The sequence below is a fragment of the Perca fluviatilis genome, chromosome 11 (genome assembly GCF_010015445.1).
Source record: "Perca fluviatilis chromosome 11, GENO_Pfluv_1.0, whole genome shotgun sequence".
In the NCBI taxonomy this organism is placed as follows: domain Eukaryota; kingdom Metazoa; phylum Chordata; class Actinopteri; order Perciformes; family Percidae; genus Perca; species Perca fluviatilis.
Window position 1 is genome coordinate 25,193,086 of NC_053122.1, and position 19,933 is coordinate 25,213,018.

At 42.0% G+C, this 19,933-nt stretch overlaps 1 protein-coding gene across 3 annotated transcripts in view; it reads left to right on the top strand.

The window, feature by feature from the left end:
- gpc5c (glypican 5c) overlaps positions 1-19,933 on the top strand; it is a 121,605-nt gene that overhangs the window by 52,349 nt on the left and 49,323 nt on the right. For 2 of the 3 annotated variants that reach the window (XM_039815596.1, XM_039815593.1), the window contains exons 4-6: positions 4,417-4,580; positions 5,743-5,799; positions 6,454-6,576. In XM_039815596.1, the coding sequence (XP_039671530.1) occupies positions 4,417-4,580; positions 5,743-5,799; positions 6,454-6,576 (344 nt within the window). The remainder of the gene's footprint in view (positions 1-4,416; positions 4,581-5,742; positions 5,800-6,453; positions 6,577-19,933) is intronic. The other variant, XM_039815594.1, reaches the window with a different exon arrangement.

The window sequence follows — 19,933 nt, forward strand, 5'->3', positions numbered from 1 at the left end:
TGTTTTGCCATTGTGAAAACATAAAATGTACATATTTTCACATATACATGCACACTTAAACTGTACACTAACACAAATGTACACCACTAAAAAACTGCACAAAAAAAGAAGCTTGAAATGAATTCCTGAGATTCATTTTAAAAAGTACAACTAATGGCAGAACCAGTGGTTTGTAGTTATCTGAGCCATTTAAGCCATTCAGCCCTATGATACATACATTTAGCACACAAACTATGTAAAAGTGGAAAAGGGGGGTCTTCACTGACCGAACAAGCCCTCTTCATCCCACAATGCAATGTGCCTGAGGTGAGAGGGGGCTGAGAAAGTTCCCTTAGCTTTACTGGGTAATCCCTTGATAAATAAACTTGGAAGACAAGACCACCGCTGCTATCTGTAAGCCAATACTCCCCTAGAGGAGGGATGGCCCTGGCCTTGGCTATAGCTTGGAGCTGATTCTCTTGCTGCACTCTTCTTACACTTTCCTGCCACGGGATCATAGGTGCTTAAGGCATAAATACACACACACATACACACGTCAATTTTGAGCTAAACACATTAAAACAGATCCCGATACACACATTTGTAAGATAAAGCTAAATTATTTAGTTTGAGTGCAATAATGTGTATTCTGTTAATATGCAAACCAGTAACACATGTCAGTAGTTGTGAAAACACTGATCCATCCTACCAGTAGCGGAAATCCAATTTCATTGGCTGCCTTGTGTTTCCCTAAAGTCTTCCTATGTGGACTACATGCATCCCACCAATCTGCCCCCTCCATCAGACTCTGTCCTCAGGCAATCACATGAGGAATGCTCCACGAAATAGCTGAAATTGTGAAGGTCTAACAAGGACAAACAGGTGTTCCCGCACACATACGAATACAAAACCAAGTACTCATGCTGTGCCCAAATGGGATTTTCATTCTCACGCCATCATCAGGTCAGGAGATAATTGATTTATGGCCGTGTTCTATCCCATGTTATTATTCAACCTGTCGCCTGATTGGCCCTCAGGATTATGTGGTCATAAGATCCAACCTATAAGAGCATGCCTCCATTTCTCAAGAGGATCCATAACGAGGATATTGTTTATTTTCCCTACGATGACTTGGTGTTCTGTTTACACTGGTGTATGCTTGGTTAGGCGTTATAATGATTTGTGTCAGCGTTTTTGTTTTGAAATGCCGGCATTTCTCACATTTTTTTGGCCTCTCCAAAAGTAGCACTTTGGTTTGGTTTTATAAAATAATGTGGGAATACAAACAGAACTGTGAGTGACCTCCGCTTAATGTTCATATTTTACAGAGATGTTTACATTTTTGTCTTGGAGAATAGCAAATTGTCATACAAAGGCTGGTGAAAAATTGCACTGAATTTAAAACTTCAGTCTGGCTCTTTGAAAGTTCCCAATAACAGGATTATATTCTGTCTTAATCCTCCGTTTATCACCACTGCAGAAAAATGATAACCTGAAGGTCCGACCTTTTATGGAGTTTTTTATGGGCTGAATTAAATTAATCGCCGTTGGCCTCATGAAATGTACTTCAAACTTAATGTTAAACTTTTGGAAGGTAGAAGGCTGCCCATCAGTTGCAATAAACAAACAAACACATACATCACGTTGTTCTGCTCTTTTAAACTATTTGCATCATACTATAACAATCTCCCAATGGGGTTTTGATGATATTTGAAAAAAAAAAAGAAATCTGTATACTGCTTGGGTATATTGGGATGTGTTTAGATTTGCTGAAGTGTATTTAGCACATGGTCTGGCCCAAATGCCAGAATAAAGTGAATTAAGAAAAAAAGAGTATGAAGAATTAAAACTTTAAAGAAAAACATTATAAACACTATTTCCTGAACAAAAAAAGTAACTATTGTTTCTGACTAGTCTCGGTTCTGCTCAGCCCTTGGCACACCTGCTCGTTGCACAGCCTGCCCGCTTCACCACTTTAATGCAAACACACACACTCTGTCTTCCACATGCACAGCACTGTAGACCTCCCAAACGCTGTGGTCTGGACATGAGGTCATGGGACTGTATGTTGTCTGAAATATGTGTTTTGAATCTCAGGAATTTCTTTTTTTATAGAAATGTATTTTTTGCTAAATAAGGAAGAGGCATATGGTTCACTTCAATCACTTCAAGTACTTAAAGTATTTATACATTTAGTTAATAAACAGCTTTAAGCATGTTTGCATAGTAAAACGAATCGTCCTTGACATTACATTTTATAGCTTAACTGCTCTACTTGGAATTAAGTGCAGTGTTTTACTGAGTCATTTTATTGCTCCAAACAATAGTGTTCTTGCCAATGTTGGTAATGGTAGACTGAGCAATTTTGACAGCTCTGGCCTAATCCACAAAAAAAAAACAATAACTTTACTGTACATTTCTAAATATCCTTGTTTGCCATTAGCCATGCTCAGATACTCTCATTTGGCAAACTTTGTTACATAAAACAATCCATTGTACATGTTGGAAATTTACACGTGTGCAGACGGTATGCAAATGAATTAAACACTAAGCATTGCAGCACATGCACAGAGCATTTGGCTTAGTATGTTGATAGGGCTACATGGACAAAACAGTTGCTACTGTATGTTCTATCTTTTCTCACCGCTACAATTTAATGTGTGTGTGGCATGCTTGCATGTGTATGTGTGGCTATGTGCATGTGTGGCTGTGAGCCACTCTACCACATGTGAGCATGTTTTATTGGTCTGGCGGGAGTTAAGGTTAATGCAATAAAACAACCTTCCACGTGCCCAACGTCTGCCTTAAGACAGGATTTAAGACCAGAAAGTAGTTAGAAAAAGTAGGAGAGTGAAGAGTGAAGTGCAAACGGTGCAATGAAGATGAAAAATGTTCAGGTGGTTAGTTATGCTGCTAGAAAGCATCTCTTATGTTCCTGAGCCATTGACAAGCCCACTGCCCAGGAATAGCTAGTTGTTATGTGTAAACCTCCATTTAAACTCCATTTATAAGGCACATGAGATGACCGGCCTGCCTCACCCTGGAGGCAAAGTGTATTTTTAGCAGGCTGGCAAGACACATTTTGTGACTGTTAACACATATTCCAGCTGCTTCCAGACTTACTTATCCAAGCATGTGGACACACCCCTTCAAACAACCATTTAAACACAGATGCTTGCCAGTTCCTTCCCGAATGAAGTTTATGTATTTGTTTGTGCATTCCATTCTTTGGGCCCCCCACACACCATCCTTAACACTCGCATTGCTTTGGCAGTAGGTCTAACGGTGTAAGGAATGTTTGCACAATTGCTTTGATGTTTTTTTACTATTAGGGATGTCCAGATCAGATCAGCAGCATTAGACGCTTGAGTTGATCACTGAATTGTTTAATATATTGGCATAGACTGTACGAAGTCAAACCAATTTCTAAACCTGTGTAACTCATTGGAGGCTACTCTGTTCTGTAGGCTAAACCTACAAAACATTTGAAACTTGTGCTCTTTCAAATTGTGATTTTTACAATAAACATCACTCAGCCCTAATTCAAAAGTAAATGATAAAAAGTACTCTTCGCCAATGAAGGAATATGATCATTCATCTGTTCTGGGATAAGTTTAGGTGTGCTTTATTTTGTATGAACAATTCACTAAAAATTGAGTAGGCAGCCCTCCTTCAATGAAGTCGAACGTTATCATCCTCGCTGCTTCTTACTGTAAGTCTCCCTTTTCTAAATCTGTGATGAATAAGTAGTGCTGCTGAATATTACTTAGTCCTGTTGGACGCCCTTACATGGTAGAATGACTCATCCCTCTAGACAAAGCAGCGTATATACAGTACATTGGTTACTATACTCAGTCCAAGAGCCATTACACTCTGTCTCTCTGGCTAATTGAGGACCACTTAATAATACTGGCCAGAGGCTTTTAAGCCAATGAGATGTCATTGATTTTACCTCTTGGTTTAAAGCACACGCCTCTTCATTCTCATGACCGCACTGTCTCCGCTGCTGGCTTTAATAGCCCACTGGAGATACTCATCATCGCTGCCAAGTGTGCGCACGTGCATTCACCTCCATGAGCTCGTGGAATGTTCTACGTTAACTGTCAGCCCTCCTGGCAATACCTCACTCATCACACCATTTTCTTTCATCACATCCCTCACTTCTCACCCACCGTTTTCCCATGTTGTCCGTTACTCTGAAGTTCCCTGCTCCATAATTCTTTTCACCTTTTTTCACCCCTGCAATCATTCAACTGAAATGAAGGCATTCCTCAGTTCAAATTGAAGACATCACTTTGAAATGTCTTATTTAGGTGGATGCCTTTAAACTGTGCAGGTGTCTATTGGCGTTTTATGGAAGTCACCCTGCAGCTCCACCATGCTGTACGTATTCCTAGCTTAACAGGTCTGTGTCTGTTTGCTCTATCCTCCCCACAGGTGGACAAGGTATGTGGCCTCTCTACTGGGGAACCTACAAGCATGCAGCCTACAAGCCCAGAGGTCACAACCTCTACAATGACCTCATCTTCTCTTCCTCCATCTGCTGCCCCCTCCCAACCTCTACCAGAGCAGTGGCTGGGGCAGTTAGCCCACTTGAGGAGGTAAGACAAAGCAATGGACTGAACTGTGCTATTCGGTCAGATTGAAATGTTTACCACTGCCTGTTATGAATCAAAATGCCCTTTTTTTATTGCAAGTAAAAAAATGTTGTGCCTTGTTAATCAGTTATACTGTTAGATGGTCGGCTCAATTGAAAGATTAGATAGAAACTGGTCAGGCCTGTATGATATAGCCTGAAGGGTGGCCAATGTCTATTCCCAGCTGCCATCTCTTTTCGCTTTCTTCATATGGTTAGTTGGACACAACACACCCACCCACACACACATAGTATGTAAATGTAGTTCCTGGCACTGAAGGCTATGCCCTCCACCTGGCCTCCGAGTCAGCCATCCCATGCCCACAGCAGCTGGCAGCGATGTGCCAGGAGAGGAGGAGTGTGGGTAAGATTAATCTTGACGGACCAACAATTTCCTGTTTACCCAGACGGCCATACCACCAACTCTGCACTCCAGCCGGCCTCGGCTTAAATAGCACCACACACGGAAACACACACACACTTGCAGCGTTGCCTGCCTGACCTTGTCCCAAACCATGAATCACTGCACTGATGCCAGCCTAGCTGACAGGCCTGGCCTGGCGCTGCCACCACCATTCATGGCAACACAATCCAGCTCCCTGCCTGCTGCCAGCCCTGACCAGAGCCCATGCGAGCGCTGACCACTTCAGAGAAACGGCAGCACACCACTGCAGTAAAAGGGAGAATAGCCCACTGCAGAAAAATATGAAATGGGATACAGTAAAGCAACATTTATGTTTCCTTTTATTGGGGAAAAATATGAATGTAGAAGCTCAGCAGAACTGTCTTTGGCTTTCCTGTGAATATGTAACTATTTGCACATATGTTTGTGTGTTTGTTTACTGACTTACCATATACATTACACAGCAGTAGTTGTTTTAATTGATGGTGTGGTGTGGGGAGAAATGGTTATTGATTCATGTGTTGTGTGGCTAGTCTCTGCATGTGCATGATTAATCACTCTCTTCCAGGGTCAACTGACTATCTTTTTCTCCCTCCTCCCCATGTGTCTCGTCTTGTCATCCTTTTTGTTGCTTTTTTCTTTCTCTCACGCCCCGCCTTTCACATCCCTGCATCCTCCTTGCTTGCAACAATCTCCCCTGGACTCCAACTCCCATCATTCCCAGCCCGTTCCCCCTGCAACCCTCCAAGAACAATAAACATAGTCTGAGAACACTCTCTAGGTAAGCATGAACCCAAGGGACTTATTTCTCTTCACTCTCTCACACACTTTATCTAGCAATGACAGCTCATATTGTGACTTGTATAGATACTTTTATAGATCTTTTGGGTGACTGATGCATATTTTTTTTTTTACGTCTTACAAAACCATCCGTATTCCATGTGCGATTCCCGACACTGACTGACTCAGCACATAACCTCTTATGACCCCCGGTGTTTTTGCTCTGCTTCATGGGTGGCAACAATGTATTATGCCATTGTTTTGCTCGAGATGACAGTATATGTATTGATAACATGTGTTAGCAGATCTGATGAAGCAAGCGCTTTACCGCAAAGCATAATTGAGAAAAATGTGCTGACTTAGTGAAGTGGTCACATTCAAAGCCACTCATTTTCTGCCGCCATCAATATTGTCACATGTATTTCTCACATGCGTGTATTGATGAATGGAATGCAGATACTAGTTTGTTGTTGGTGGTATGGTACCAAAGTACTGAGAAGTGTGTCCACCAACCAAACCAAATATATGGCCACAGTCACACAAGGCATTCGCAGTTGTATATTTATAATGTGGCTTGTGATTCCGAAAGATATGTGGTGTGTATTAAAACCACTGCTTTGTATGTCCTTTCCCCATGTGTCTTGTTTTTCCTTAGGGAGTTCTTGATGTACCTGCAGCGCTACAAGTCTTTCTTTGCAGCGTTGCCAGAGATGCTGTGCGAAGGGGAGAATGTAGTAGACGACTCCATGTGCTGGAGCGGAGATGAGGTGGTGGAGAGGTAAGAGAAATATGTTCAGTCCCTTAGCCCCTCCATTCACTATAAACCTGAGATTGTGGGAAGTAAAGACTTGAAAAATTAGAAATGAGACATTCACTCCATCCTGGACAGTCACATTATTGATGCCCTTAGTGTGACTTACTTTGGATGTTTTTGAACTGACATTGTACGATTTTCAATATATTCGCCTTCAGCTGACCCCTTATTAACTTTTATTACACAGCCTTGTTGATTCTGATTGGTCAGTTATGGCATTCATGGACAGAGTTTTGATCACAGACTTAAATCAATAAAATCTTTTTAAAATCAATATGTGGTCATATGGAGCTCTTAACTCTGATCAGCGGATCAAAGGGAGAGAGAGGGTGGAGGAAACGGGGATCACTAGCAGCTCTTTTGGAAACATTGCAAACAGAGCATTAGTTAGCTCCGTGGTTAGCTCACTCACTGGGGCGACCTGGCTTCCGCCAGAGTGCCGTGCTAATCAGCAGTCAAGTTAACCGTTCCAACCGGGACGCAGGCAGGTAACCTCTGTATGATTACCCATGTAATAAGCGGGATAATGTAGAGCCAGCTGGTCATTATTGCAAAAATAATAACCAGCTTGCTCTACATTATCCCTTACATATGCCCAAAATCCATTGTTCTTTTCCGATTTAATAAGAGCAGCCAACATAGATTCATTTTGGTATATAAACTCTTGCTGTTATGAGTTCAGTTTGTTCTTTGTGATTAGGCAATGTTTTGTATCTTGTTGCACAAACACATATTTTGGCAGCACTTATGATATGAGAACTTTCATTTTCTCCGAATTACACTGCAGTAGATGCTGGCTTGAATTGTATGCATCCTTTCAAACATGTCATCAGGTTTCACCTGAGATTTATTAACTTTAATACCTTCCATTGTAAAGTATGAGTTTTGAATACATACAGATTTTCAGAAAAAGAAACAAACAAAGTAGGATAATGTCAGTCTCTTAGTCAGCGTGGCTGGCTGTTATTAATCAATGTGGATATAAGGAAGTCATTAAATCCATCGCCACATTGAGTGAATGCAGGCAGTACAAATAGTTGCTACGCTCTCCTCTCTTTTGTATTAGAGTCAGTTAATGAGTTGTTATCTGTGCTGTGCTTTTCTCTCTTTTTGTACTCCATTCTTTCTTTCTTATATTTACAAGGGGTTTTATTTTGTGCTGATTTATAGGTGTATCCCTGGAACCCTTTTCCTGCTTTGTGTGTGTGTGTGTGTGTGTGTGTGTGTGTGTGTGTGTGTGTGTGTGTGTGTGTGTGTGTGTGTGTGTGTGTGTGTGTGTGTCTGTGTCTGTGTCTATGTGTGCTTGTGCGGCTATGTTCTTTCTCAGTCAGCATGAGAAGAACAGAGAATTGATGCAGATTACTGAGCCAATGCGAGTCTGTAACTGATTCCGCCTGCTGGATCTGTTTCTTAAACCCTCTAGAAACTCAGTCCACAATTATGACAAGGTTATGCTCTCCTTCTTCTGCTGTGGCCCAAAAGTGGCTCCTATTACCATGGCAACCTCAGCTCTTGGCACTGCCAGTATTGGCCTTGACAGAGGAAAACCGAGGTCCGGGGATGCCTTTTCCAAATGATCCACCCCGAGTGTTTGTCAGATTCTTTGGCCTGTATCCGTTTTGCTTGATTAAGCCATACATTATGCATTACATGAGTATATGGGAAAACATTAGGCACATGAACAGATGTCTCTGATTCCGAAAAGAACCCTTTTATTATCTTTAGTGGTGGGTAAAAGCATTTTCTCAGAGATTTTCGTGAATAAGTTTGGCTTTAATTCATTTAGAAATAGTTAGTTTTCAAAATGGCATTCTCTCTTCTCTTCTCTTCTCTTCTCTTCTCTTCTCTTCTCTTCTCTTTATGACCTGGCCCAGTACTCTCCTACTCTTCCCCACTGCAGAGGATCTGCCAGTGTCTGAGACATGTTAAGCAGACCACCCATTCATCAGGGCCTGTCAAAGTTTGTCTGCACAAAAACTACAGTAGGCAGCCAATGTGTGTGTGCTAGGTCCATGATCAGGAACATATGAGCGAGTAAACACAGGGCGTGGCGACCATTCAGCACCTAAAACACAAGAAATACCGATCTTGTCAAGATACGGCTTCTTAGTCTGTATTTAAGGACAGCTCTTTATTTCTGTACTCTGCTTGTGTGTGAGTGAGTGTGTGTCACTTTTATTACCAAGGACACTGGTTTTTCAAGAACAGTGCTAATGGGTTGTAACGGTGTGTTATCACACACTCCCTGGTGAAAGCCAGGCCTTTGCTTGTGGTGTCAAGTGTTCTTGGGTTGAATAAGAAAATAGTACCCTATTGAGACATTTGGCACCACTCATAAACCGCTCAGATTGGCCTGTGGCTATTCAGCAAACCTCTTCCACTGGAACTGACTCTTGGCATGTATTAGAGAGAGAGGGACAGGACGGGGCATGAAAAGGCTTGACGTTTTGGTGCCGTGGTGCCCCCTGTGCCTCCCTGTGCCCCTGATGAGGGAAGCATGATGGAGTGATGTGGGGGAGGAGGGCCTTGGCAGCATAAAGACCCATTGTGGAGTCAGTGGAGTGGGGCACAGCCCTGCCGTGGGGACCCCCAAAGCCTGGAGGGGGAACAAAGACCCTCCTATAAGGCTGCATGGGAAAGACTCGGACATCGCTGCCACTCCTACTGCCACTGGTCGCACCATGCCTGGGAAAGTTGCATGAGAACAGCAAAGGAGATGAGAGAAGGCTAGATAGTGAGAAAATATGAGAAGAGATGAGAAAAAGTGTGCGAAGAAGACACCAATAGTATTGGCAAAAATGGACACGCTAAGCTGCTGTGGTGTTAGTCCATGTCATAGTCTGACTTCCTGTGCGGTGGGCACACAAAGCCTCTGATGGCTTGGTGGGTTTTCCCCACACACAGGAGGACGTAGACACAAAAAAGCATTCACACTCACAAATCAATCCACACAGGATCCATATGCTAGTCAACAGCTGGTGAGGTTATTCATTCAGACACAATCATACTGTGCTCATGCAAGGACACACAAATCCACATGTGAGAACACGCACACGCACACTTGTATGTTGTAATACTTCAAAGCACATCAAAGGCATTGGGGATTGAAATTCCCTTGCTCTTTTCATTCAGCATCCGATGACAGAGGGACGAGCGGGGGGCAAGCAGTTGTACTTACAACTAAAAATGCGTGTTGGCGTGTGTTCAAACATCTCTGAACATTTACAGCATCACACGTGTGAATACTTTGCACCATCTTTTCCGGAAAGATGAGATCAACCAAAATTACCCCATTCTTTATTTAGATTAGCCAGTTACTATTTAGCTATTGTACTGTAGTAGTCTTACCGCAAATAAGTCATTGCCATCTTTCTTCGCAATAATTATTCTAATTACCATCATTGTTTTGTCTTTTGACACATACTGGGAGACAGGGTGTGCAGGTTATGAAAGAATGTTGCAAGCTATAGCCACTGTCATGACATCATAAGGATATTTATTAGCCCCATTTACTGAAAACACATGAGGAAGTAACCTCAATGAGGTGTATTCCATCCTGCGATGGGCTCATTGCATGGGTGGAAACTGGTCTCAATTCAAACATTTAAAAAATGCATGTCTCCTTCAAAATCAATCCAAGGCACTCTGTAGGATTTGTGCAGAGTTAAAATGCCTTTATTTTACATGGCAATGTATTTTAGAAAGTAGTAACTCCTAGACATGCATTTCTGCATTTTTTGAATTGAGACCAATTTCCACCCATACAGTGAGCCCTTCACAGGATGGAATAAACACAGTACACCCGCAATGTCCAAACAGCACCTGTATGTGAATACCAAAAAGACCCAGCAGCGCTTCCACTCCTTTGTCTGCGTAACCTCAATGAGGGTTTAGATTTAATTAGACAACAACTTATTTTTACATTTCTTCCAGACATAACCAGACCCAAAATTATTGGGTATGGAGGGCAAAACAAAGGGGAATAGTACTGCAATTTATGAGTGAGGGGCTAAGTTTTTTTAAATATAAAAAAAATATGAAGAATTCAGACCTGCTGTAAGTGCTCAGTTTTGGAGATGAGCTCGATAATCAGTCAGTAAGAAAACCCCTCTGAACCGTCACCAATCTGATTGAGATTCTTGATGCAGGTGGTGGGGAACACTGTGGATATATGTTGGGATCATTGTCAGCATCCTGAAAGCGAAGCGCTGTAGGTGAAGCTAACGGTATCGAAAGAGGAATGGTGATCAGTGATTGGTCCCTGTGTTAAATAGTAAGACAAGGGCTAACTTTAGGGCAAAGCCAGACTGAACACAGCAAGCTAGGTATAGCCACCTCCATCCATTATGTTTTTAATTAATTTTTTTATGAGAAGCAGCAAATCAGGTGCATGACAGGGTCACAGGTGGCAAAAGAAAGCCAGGTGGAGTGGCTTTCATGGTTCAAACAAGTAAATTGGAACCTGTAAAGAGTGAAAAATCATGGCGGGTTAACCAATCACAGGTAAGATATCTTGTAGCCTATGTTGTCTACAGCATGTCACGTTATAACTGAAATTGGAATTATTTCAGATGCAGCTCATGCAGGGATTTGTTTCACCAATGGAAGTTGACTGCAACAACCATGGAAGCAAACAGTAAACATCATTTGGATTTACAAAATGATAGTTCTACCCTAAAGCGGGGGATTATGTGTGGCGGACTTTCCGCGTCCGGTCTTGCTGTAGCCTTGGACTTACTTGATTAAATGATGTGAACCAGGAGGGAGTTGTCATTTAAATTCTAAGCTGATGGTATACAGTAGTAGAAAAAAAGTAAAAGTCTTCCTGTTTGAACAGCCTACCTCTGTATATACTGCATGTGTTAGGAGATGATTTAGATGGACTTTGGCACTTCATCAGCATTTTCTGACCTACAAACTCTTTTGGGATTCATTTTGTATCGAGTTGATTTACACACTGTATACAGGCAGAGTGTATATCTTATAGGGAGGAAAAGAAACCATCTTCTTCTAGCCAAGTAATTCAGCAGTCAGAGATCATAATGCTTACTGCCGTGCCTCTCTGTAGTGACCTGTATGAGAAGAGAAAAACATTTTAACCCCTCAATAGCACCGGGGCCTGAACATTTTTTTTATTATTTACTACAGTATTTGTAATGCTTATTCATTCAAAGTAATTCAACACTGAAGCCCCATGGCGCAAGTGTGTGTGTGTCACAATTGCTATGAGATTTAAACATTAGTGGGTGTACTGTATGCACGAGTGGGTGTGTAGGGCATGTGCATATGTGTGTTCTTCAGTAAGAATGGAGACCTAATAACTCATTACTTTATTATTATTCTTTGGGGATGATTCTAAAGTTTTGGATTATCTTAAGGGGACGGACCACAGACAATACAGCAGTGTGAGTGCTTCTGAATGCCTTGCATTTTTATAAGGTTATGACAATCCATTTGTTTATCATTTTGACGTCTGGAATCCATTCTGTTATTGCAGGGAGAGTGCTGCACCGGGCAAAGCCCGCTCCCCTCTTACTTGCTATTCTCCTTTTTCTAGTCGCATCAAGTCATAGTTTTTTTTCTCCTCTCCTCTGCTGTGTCTGTGTCGGTCTCTCGGGTCAGAGGAGCTCAGTTCCAAAAATGCAAGAGAATTAGATAATGAAACCCTAGCAGAGGGGACAATACATTAATTACTATATGCAGAGGAAGGACATTCCCTGCTCTGAGCCTGTGTGTGCTGTTTATGTGTGAGTTCCATCTGTTAAAGGAAAACTATGCCCATTTTCAAAATTCATACATGTTGTGCATGTGCATACATGTTATTCCTATGGTCTAAGACAGTTGAAAAATAATAGTAAACATGAAAACTAAAAAAGTGATAAAACTATAGAGTGTGGAAACTGTAATTTGGATGTAATCAAGTATACAGTCTGGAACTGCTCCATAGACAATGAATTGGAAAATATGTTATGGATGACACTGAAGCACCAAAGGGATTGCTCAGAGTATATGGGTACATTTTCTGTTTCAGAACTGAGAACACTCAACTTTCCCTGGGTCCACAAAATCGGTTTGAGACATACTTCTCTGGTTTCTGGATTTGAGAGAGAGTAGCTCATGTTCACAAATATTGATTGAATTAATAGGCCATGGAAATAACATATTGGAATTCTTACAGTAATTTAGGTGGTGTTCCCCTTAAGTTTGTGTATTCTCTTTTTTATTGCAAACATAAAGACAGACATGATGGAGTGGTGGCACAGTAGAGTCATGAGAACAGTTGACATCAGAGAAATAATGAAGAGTTATGGAAATAAATACTTCATATTCCTTTCTTTTTTCCTCTTGTCTTGCCCTTTCATCTCTGCCATTTGCGTTTGGCATCTCAGTCCTTCCTCTGTCCCTCCCGCAATCCCTTTTTTCTATTTTTCCTTAGCTCCGATTCAGTGGCCCATCCCTTTCCCATAACCCTGGGCTGCTGCATGGGACCTAAGCATGACCTGTGCTACATTATTACATTGCTAAGACTTTGGGCCTGCATCCTTATTGTGTGTGTGTGTGTGTGTGTGTGTGTGTGTGTGTGTGTGTGTGTGTGTGTGTGTGTGTGTGTGTGTGTGTGTGTGTGTGTGTGTGTGTGTGTGTGTGTGTGTGTGTGTGTGTGTGTGTGTGTGTGTGTGTGTGTGTTTGTGAGAGAGACAGAAAGAGAAAACAACAGCAATTATATTGCAGTAACTGTGAGTTATTTATTCCCTCTGCTGAAATGCTTGGAGAGGTTGGAGTTATGGTATTTCTTGACAAGAAAATATGGGGGGGGAAATGTTGTGTAGCTGGTGTGTAAACAAATGTGATTTCCTTGGCCTCACTCTGCAATTATTTGCCAATTTGGGACTTAACATCCCTCTTACTAACGAGTGTTTATGCGTTTCAGCCTCCTCAAGTTTAGGTTTTATGGTGTGCCTTGTGGACGTTGTATGTTTGGGAAGTTTCCTTCCAACTTCTTTCACTCTCCTCTTCATCACTTTTATAGAGAGACACAGTTTTGCAGCCTCTCCCTTCTGTTGTGTGTCCAGCCTGTAGAGTGGGAAGAGCTAATATAATTAAAATGCCACAATAGACTGGCATGTTTTACTGGAGCAGTTCCTACTGGGCGAGGTAGGCATAGTGTACCCACTAACCTCTGTGCTTGCCCATTGGCAAGGCATCAAACTCATAGCAGGAGAGGAGGATGAGAAATACAGTAGAGGGATAGGCATGCTGGGGAGGCGGAACGGAAGTGTGGATGAGAAAACAATGGGTATAAGGAGACACGAACAAAACAAAGGGGAAAAAAAATGAGGGCTGTAGGTCAGTGGCAGCAGGAAGCAGTGGCTTTAGGAGAGCCCTCTGCATTTGTGGCTTAATTGCCTCTATGAGCCTGTTTAAAGTCCTCACTGTTGCGTGTCTGGGTGCCAGCCAATAGTGGTCTGTGTGGTCTGCGTGTGTTTGAGAGGGTTGTGTTAGCCTCTCTGGCATTTCGGCATCTCAGCTTGGACCCACATTTCTGACGCACCACAACAGCGAAACAATGGACAAAACCCTAAAAAAAATGTGTCCTCCTTGATGTCAGCACCACTGATTATATGCGATTGGGCACAAAAACACCACACCGCCAAAATATTACGTAAAAAACGAAACAGTCAACCATGCATTTTAGAGGCAATTTCATGTTGTGTCATCAAATTGCTCTTGGAAGACGCCACGGCTATGCAATGAAGTGCTCGTTGTTTTTCAGGCACACGTTCTGTGATGCTTTTCGCTTATAATCATGTCGCAATGCTAGAGCTGTCTCTGCCTGTGTCTCGTTCCTAATGGAATTTGTATCGGAATTTCAGTTTAATTTCTACTTCTTCCTTTTTTTAAACCTAACAAAATCAAAGTGTGCAGTATGCATCACATTTCTATACTGTCAGCCTCTTGTGACTTTCATTTCTGAAAGTGGGAATTTGAGTAGTGGCACATAACCCATTCTCCAATGTGCCTGCCAAAGGAAATCACACATTTGCCGTCTTGTTGAAGTAGTGAAGTGTAGACTTAAAACAAAGAAAAATGTAGTTCTCAGGTAACACATCCCATGGTATGTGAAAGGCTTCATATCTCTGACTCTTACCGTATCAATGACAAACACTAACTGACTCGCTCAGTTCGAAGTGCTTTTCAATACTCTTCAAAGGAAGAGAAAATCCACCTTCAAACCTCTGCTTTGATCCAAACACGCAGCTTGTACTGTAGCCGTGGTGACACTGGCTTATGGCCTTATAGACCATCACACACTATTTCTGTGTGCCACAGACAAGCACACACACTCTATACACAACACATTCACACATCCATCACACATCAACACTCAAACCGTATGATCACATCTGACTTACAAAGCCGGACCTCTCTGTGTTGTGACTATTTTTACACTGAAGCTGTTGATCTTTTTCCCGGGGGATATAGCAGACTTTACAAATGTCAGTAAGAGCTCGATTGTGTGTATGTTTTTTTTTCTGAATTTGAGCTGAATTTTGTGTGATGCAATGTATACCTCAACGTCTAAATTTGGGGCCCACGCCGAGCATCGGCAAGATTCCCTGTGGAGTTTTAGTGTGAATGTGCGTACCACTTACAGTTTTTCAGTGTGTGGTATTTACCATCGGAGTGAGATTCTGGTTTGAATCCAATTGCAAGTTTAAGCGTTAGTCCAAGTTGTTGTCCAACCCAATTGATAAGTATGTGTGTTGAATGACAGGCACGGGAGGAGAGAGGAAAAGCTAACAAAACCAACTCTGTACAAACAACAAAAGTACAGTAGACTACTGTGGAGGGTGTTGTGTGTGTGCCTGTGATCTGTGCTCAGAGTGTGTATGTGGTAACCTGAAACCACAGGGAAAACGTTCCTAGAATTCCGGGTGGGTTTGGTGTCGTGGCTCACTGGAGCCCCCTGAGTGGTGCTGGGAATGCGGCCTCCGCACGGAAGAGCTTGAGAATGAAGGGAAAGTGCCCCTGTATGTTTGAGCCAGAGCAGCTAAGCATCTCAACACAACAGGTAAAAGTGTGTTTCCTGAAGTGTAGGTGAACTGACAGAGCCTGAATGCACATTATAAAAGGAACCAGATTGATACAAGACCATAATCCAATAATTGATGGGATATGTAGGCCTTTTTAACATGACCCAAAGCTATAGCAATAACAGTAAAAATTGTTGGTAATTTAACAGTAAAAAATATATATGGTGTCATTGCCAGTTTACTTTTCATTCGCCAAGATGATGATGAGTGCCACAGAATGCCAATAAATAAATAAACCAATCAAATGTATTGCTGTACATGAAAGACAACAGGAAGAAGATGGCAGTAGTTCATATTTGGAAAGTGTTTGTGATCTAATTTCATATTTGAACCAGAAAATAATGATGAAAAAAATAAAGCAGGGAAGTGCGAAACATGATTGATGGAAAATGATTGAATGTGATGACAAGGCAACCAACATAAGTACCACCTACTTTATATTGTTATACATTTAAGAATGTGACTTTCCTATAGCTTCAAACTATCACCAGATCCATATAGAATCCCTTTAGATGAGAAGCCTGGCAAAATTACAAATGCTTTGTAATTTATTGGAACAGTGTAGGACTTCAGGACATAAAAAGCCAGGGAACTACTAATCTTATAAAAAGAATTACTGTCAATGACTATGCACTCTAGGGACACATTTGATCAGCTATGTTCCAGTCTCTTAACCCAAAACCGGACTTCTCAGGATCAGCTTACTGACTGATTTTGTGTCCAATTTCCAACCTGTGGCTGATTGACAGATAAGCCTGATCATGACAAACATGATAGTAATGACTGGGACTTCTGCCAAGAAAGTCATTTTGGCCATGTGTTTGGCAATGCTACCATCTGCGTGACTTCATTTGGATAATAGCTTGCTAACCTTTGGCCTTCTTCTCTCTGCCTGCAGTGCAGTCACTCTCTCACTCCTTGACATTAACAGAAGTTTGCACAACATTGCAGTACATAATCCTATATATGCTTTTCTGGTGTCGTTAGAGAGGCCTCCATATCTACAATATCCATCTGACTTAGGGCCTGGGGACCATTTCTGCTTGTGTGTGAGTGTGTGTAGAGTATGGCGATATTCTGATTGCATATGAGCTAAATAAATGTACAGCGTGGTTGTCTGTGTGTGTGTGTGTGTGTGTGTGTGTGTGTGTGTGTGTGTGTGTGTGTGTGTGTGTGTGTGTGTGTGTGTGTGTGTGTGTGTGCGCGCGCATGTGTTCATGGCAGAGAATGGGAGTGAGTTGTGCTCCCACGTGCCCTTTGCAGCAGCGGAGAGTCTGACCCCTGACCCCCTCACTCAACACCCCCGCAAGTCCTCTCCACTCTCTATGCGGGTATGTCTGAGTATGTGGATGCCTGTGTATGTGTGTTGCCTTGAGTCAAATGTACTGTGTGTTTGAGTTGAAACTGGACTGTTTCCACTACACGCTCTTTGCTTACAAGGACAGCATATACAGTGCAGTCCAGATGGGACATTTTGCCTGCCTCTTTCTGTTTGTCCATGTTTATGATACTTGCGTACACACTGAGCCATTCTGTGATTGCAAAACCTGCCAGAACATACAGATTTGGTGTAAGTACATAACATCATGATATATAGATTATATATAGTTTTTTTTATCCATGGTGAACCCCTTGACAGGTTTTTAGTTTACGCTGAAGCTGTCAACCTTAAGCACTGGATCATGCCATTCTGGCCCGGATCAGACAGACAGACAGACAGACAGACAGACAAACAGGTGGTCGTACCACACCAGAGTACCATGGTCCACTCCACCCGTCTGTGCTCCGGGGCATAGTTTACTCTCCTGGCTCTGCCCCTGCCTGCCCTTGTCTGCCTTCCACACACCAACTGCTTCTTCAGTTCCCCCCAGACCTCTAACCTCAGTTATCCATGCCCTCCTCGGCATGTGGGCATGTGGCTGCAAGAGGGGGGGGGGGAATAGATTCATCGCTCTAGGTCTTGTAACTTTCTTTCTTTCTCTCTCTCTCTCTCTCTCTCTCCCATCTCACTTTCTCTTTCAGACATACGTTCCGTCTAATGCTCTTACTTTGGTTTCTGTAGTGCCATTTCTTTACGTTTTGTAAGCAAATTTGAGTTAGGGTGCAGTCTCTTTTTGTCTTCCCTTCCCTGCCACTTTATTTTACGTCCTTTATCCCTTTGTTCCTAATACATACACACAATATCCTTGAAATCAGTCCATTTTCTGGTGGAACTTTGTGGAATTGAAATTGGCTAATGCTGCCACCTACTGGGAAGTCCATGTCATTAAAGTAGGTAAATGCTTAATCAATTTACACAAGAAGTTATGAGTTTATAAAATGTATTTGAGAAATGAGTGCAATTCAGTGGAATTGATGCTACACAGTTTTACGTAGAGAAAACTCTACTGGTGTTGGATGGAAATCTCTGAATTGTAATGGCTTGTTTGTGCTATAGTTATAAAGTTGCTCTAGATTTGGTAATTCACAAACATGGAAAGCTGAATTTATGCTGGTGAAAAAAAAGATAAGTAGACACTATAATACATATAATAGCATACCAGGCAGCCTCTTTTGGCCTTGGGTCTTAAAGGGTTAACCATTACTAGTTTCAAATGAATACCCAGGGCAGCTCTGCAATCTAATTTAAATTTAGCTCTAGCAACCACAATTATTGTAAAGGGTGGCAGAAAATTTCACATCCTCTTCTAACTTGTGACATTTTCTCATTTATATTTTCACTTTTTTTTTACATTTTAAAGATACGCATGTGTAGTTAACAAACACAAAAGACACTATTTGTGCATGTTTGTGAGGAATACAGCAATGAGAATGTGAGTGTGTGGGGGCATATGCACAAGAGAAAAATAGTGGTCTTTGTCAGGAAATGATGCTTGTCTGCATGTGATTTGCGGGTGTGGGCAAGGCCGACATGACTTGATCTTGTTCCTCCAATCTAATGGAGATGCATAGTCTTTTCCCAGAAGTCTGTGTGGTCTGTTGAGTCAGCCTGCAGTAGGTCTGCTGGTACATTGGAGCAGTCGACACAGAGAGGTGGGGAACAGTTACACCCAGTGACAGTCCCAGTCGGGACAGTCAGGCCTGGGAACATCCTCAAAGCAAACCACGGGCCAATTACAGCTGTAATCTATGTAACGGCCACCTATTAAAGCTTGCATATAAACCTTTAGGCGCTACAGTCATATTGTATGTTTCTTTGTCTGTCTCTAGCACTAGAGTCAGACAAATTGAAGCTCTTCATTTTGTAATTTGTTTAACTTTCATGTAACCAAGCAGTCACATTGATTTGTAGTTGTGGAGGGGCAATGTGGGTAGCGGCTCTCCCTCCCTTCCTGTGAGGAAAGTGTGTATTAATTAGCTGAACATTGAGGTTGTGAATTACAATTTCAGTCGTTTAATGTTCATGACTTGGTGTAACGGAGGCTCAGCATACCTGCAAAGTCACAATAAACTTCAGACTATGGACATCGCCACCTTTTGACTACATAACAGTTTTACGAATAGGCGTTTTAAGTGACCGGATTTGAGTTGAGGTGAATGACATTTAGTTGAATAAAACTGAATTGTTAAAAAATGTGTTTAACTTAGACACACCTGGTCGAAAGTCTGTCCATCCTGAACTGCAACTAGTTTCAATGCTACATGTGATGCGCAAAGATGCCAAAACCCAAGATTGTGATTATCAGGGAGGCTTAGTGATCTCAGCTTTTGGAAAGCTTTGAACAGTCAGCTTTGTTTGACACTAATATCCCAAAGATCATCAGATTCTCAGCCCATTTTTAAAACTCAAACTGGCCCGATGATGCTGATGGCTTTCAGTACACAATATTGGCCACATGGGTGCAGTGCGGAAGCATATTTTGCTTCCTTGTCAGACCAGCAATCAGTCTGAAGGTATTGATCGTGTACTATGTTGAAATGTAGTCCAATTATAGTCATTTATACTTAGTATTTTTCTGCCTGAGGAAGTATCTTATCCCTTTATCATAATGTCAGTGTTTGGAGGCAGAACTAAGTGCAGAGAGTACATGTTGGATCTGATGGCTCCGTACTGAGAGTATGAGTGTATACACATTGCTGCAGCTTTTGATTAGCTAGTCAGGATTTGTTTACACTGCCACAGGGATGAGAGGAAGAGAGTGAGAGAGAGAGAGAGAATGTGAGGAAGAAAGCAGGCGCTAGAGCAGTTTGTTGGCAAGAGCGAGTCACTTACACCAAATTAATTCAGC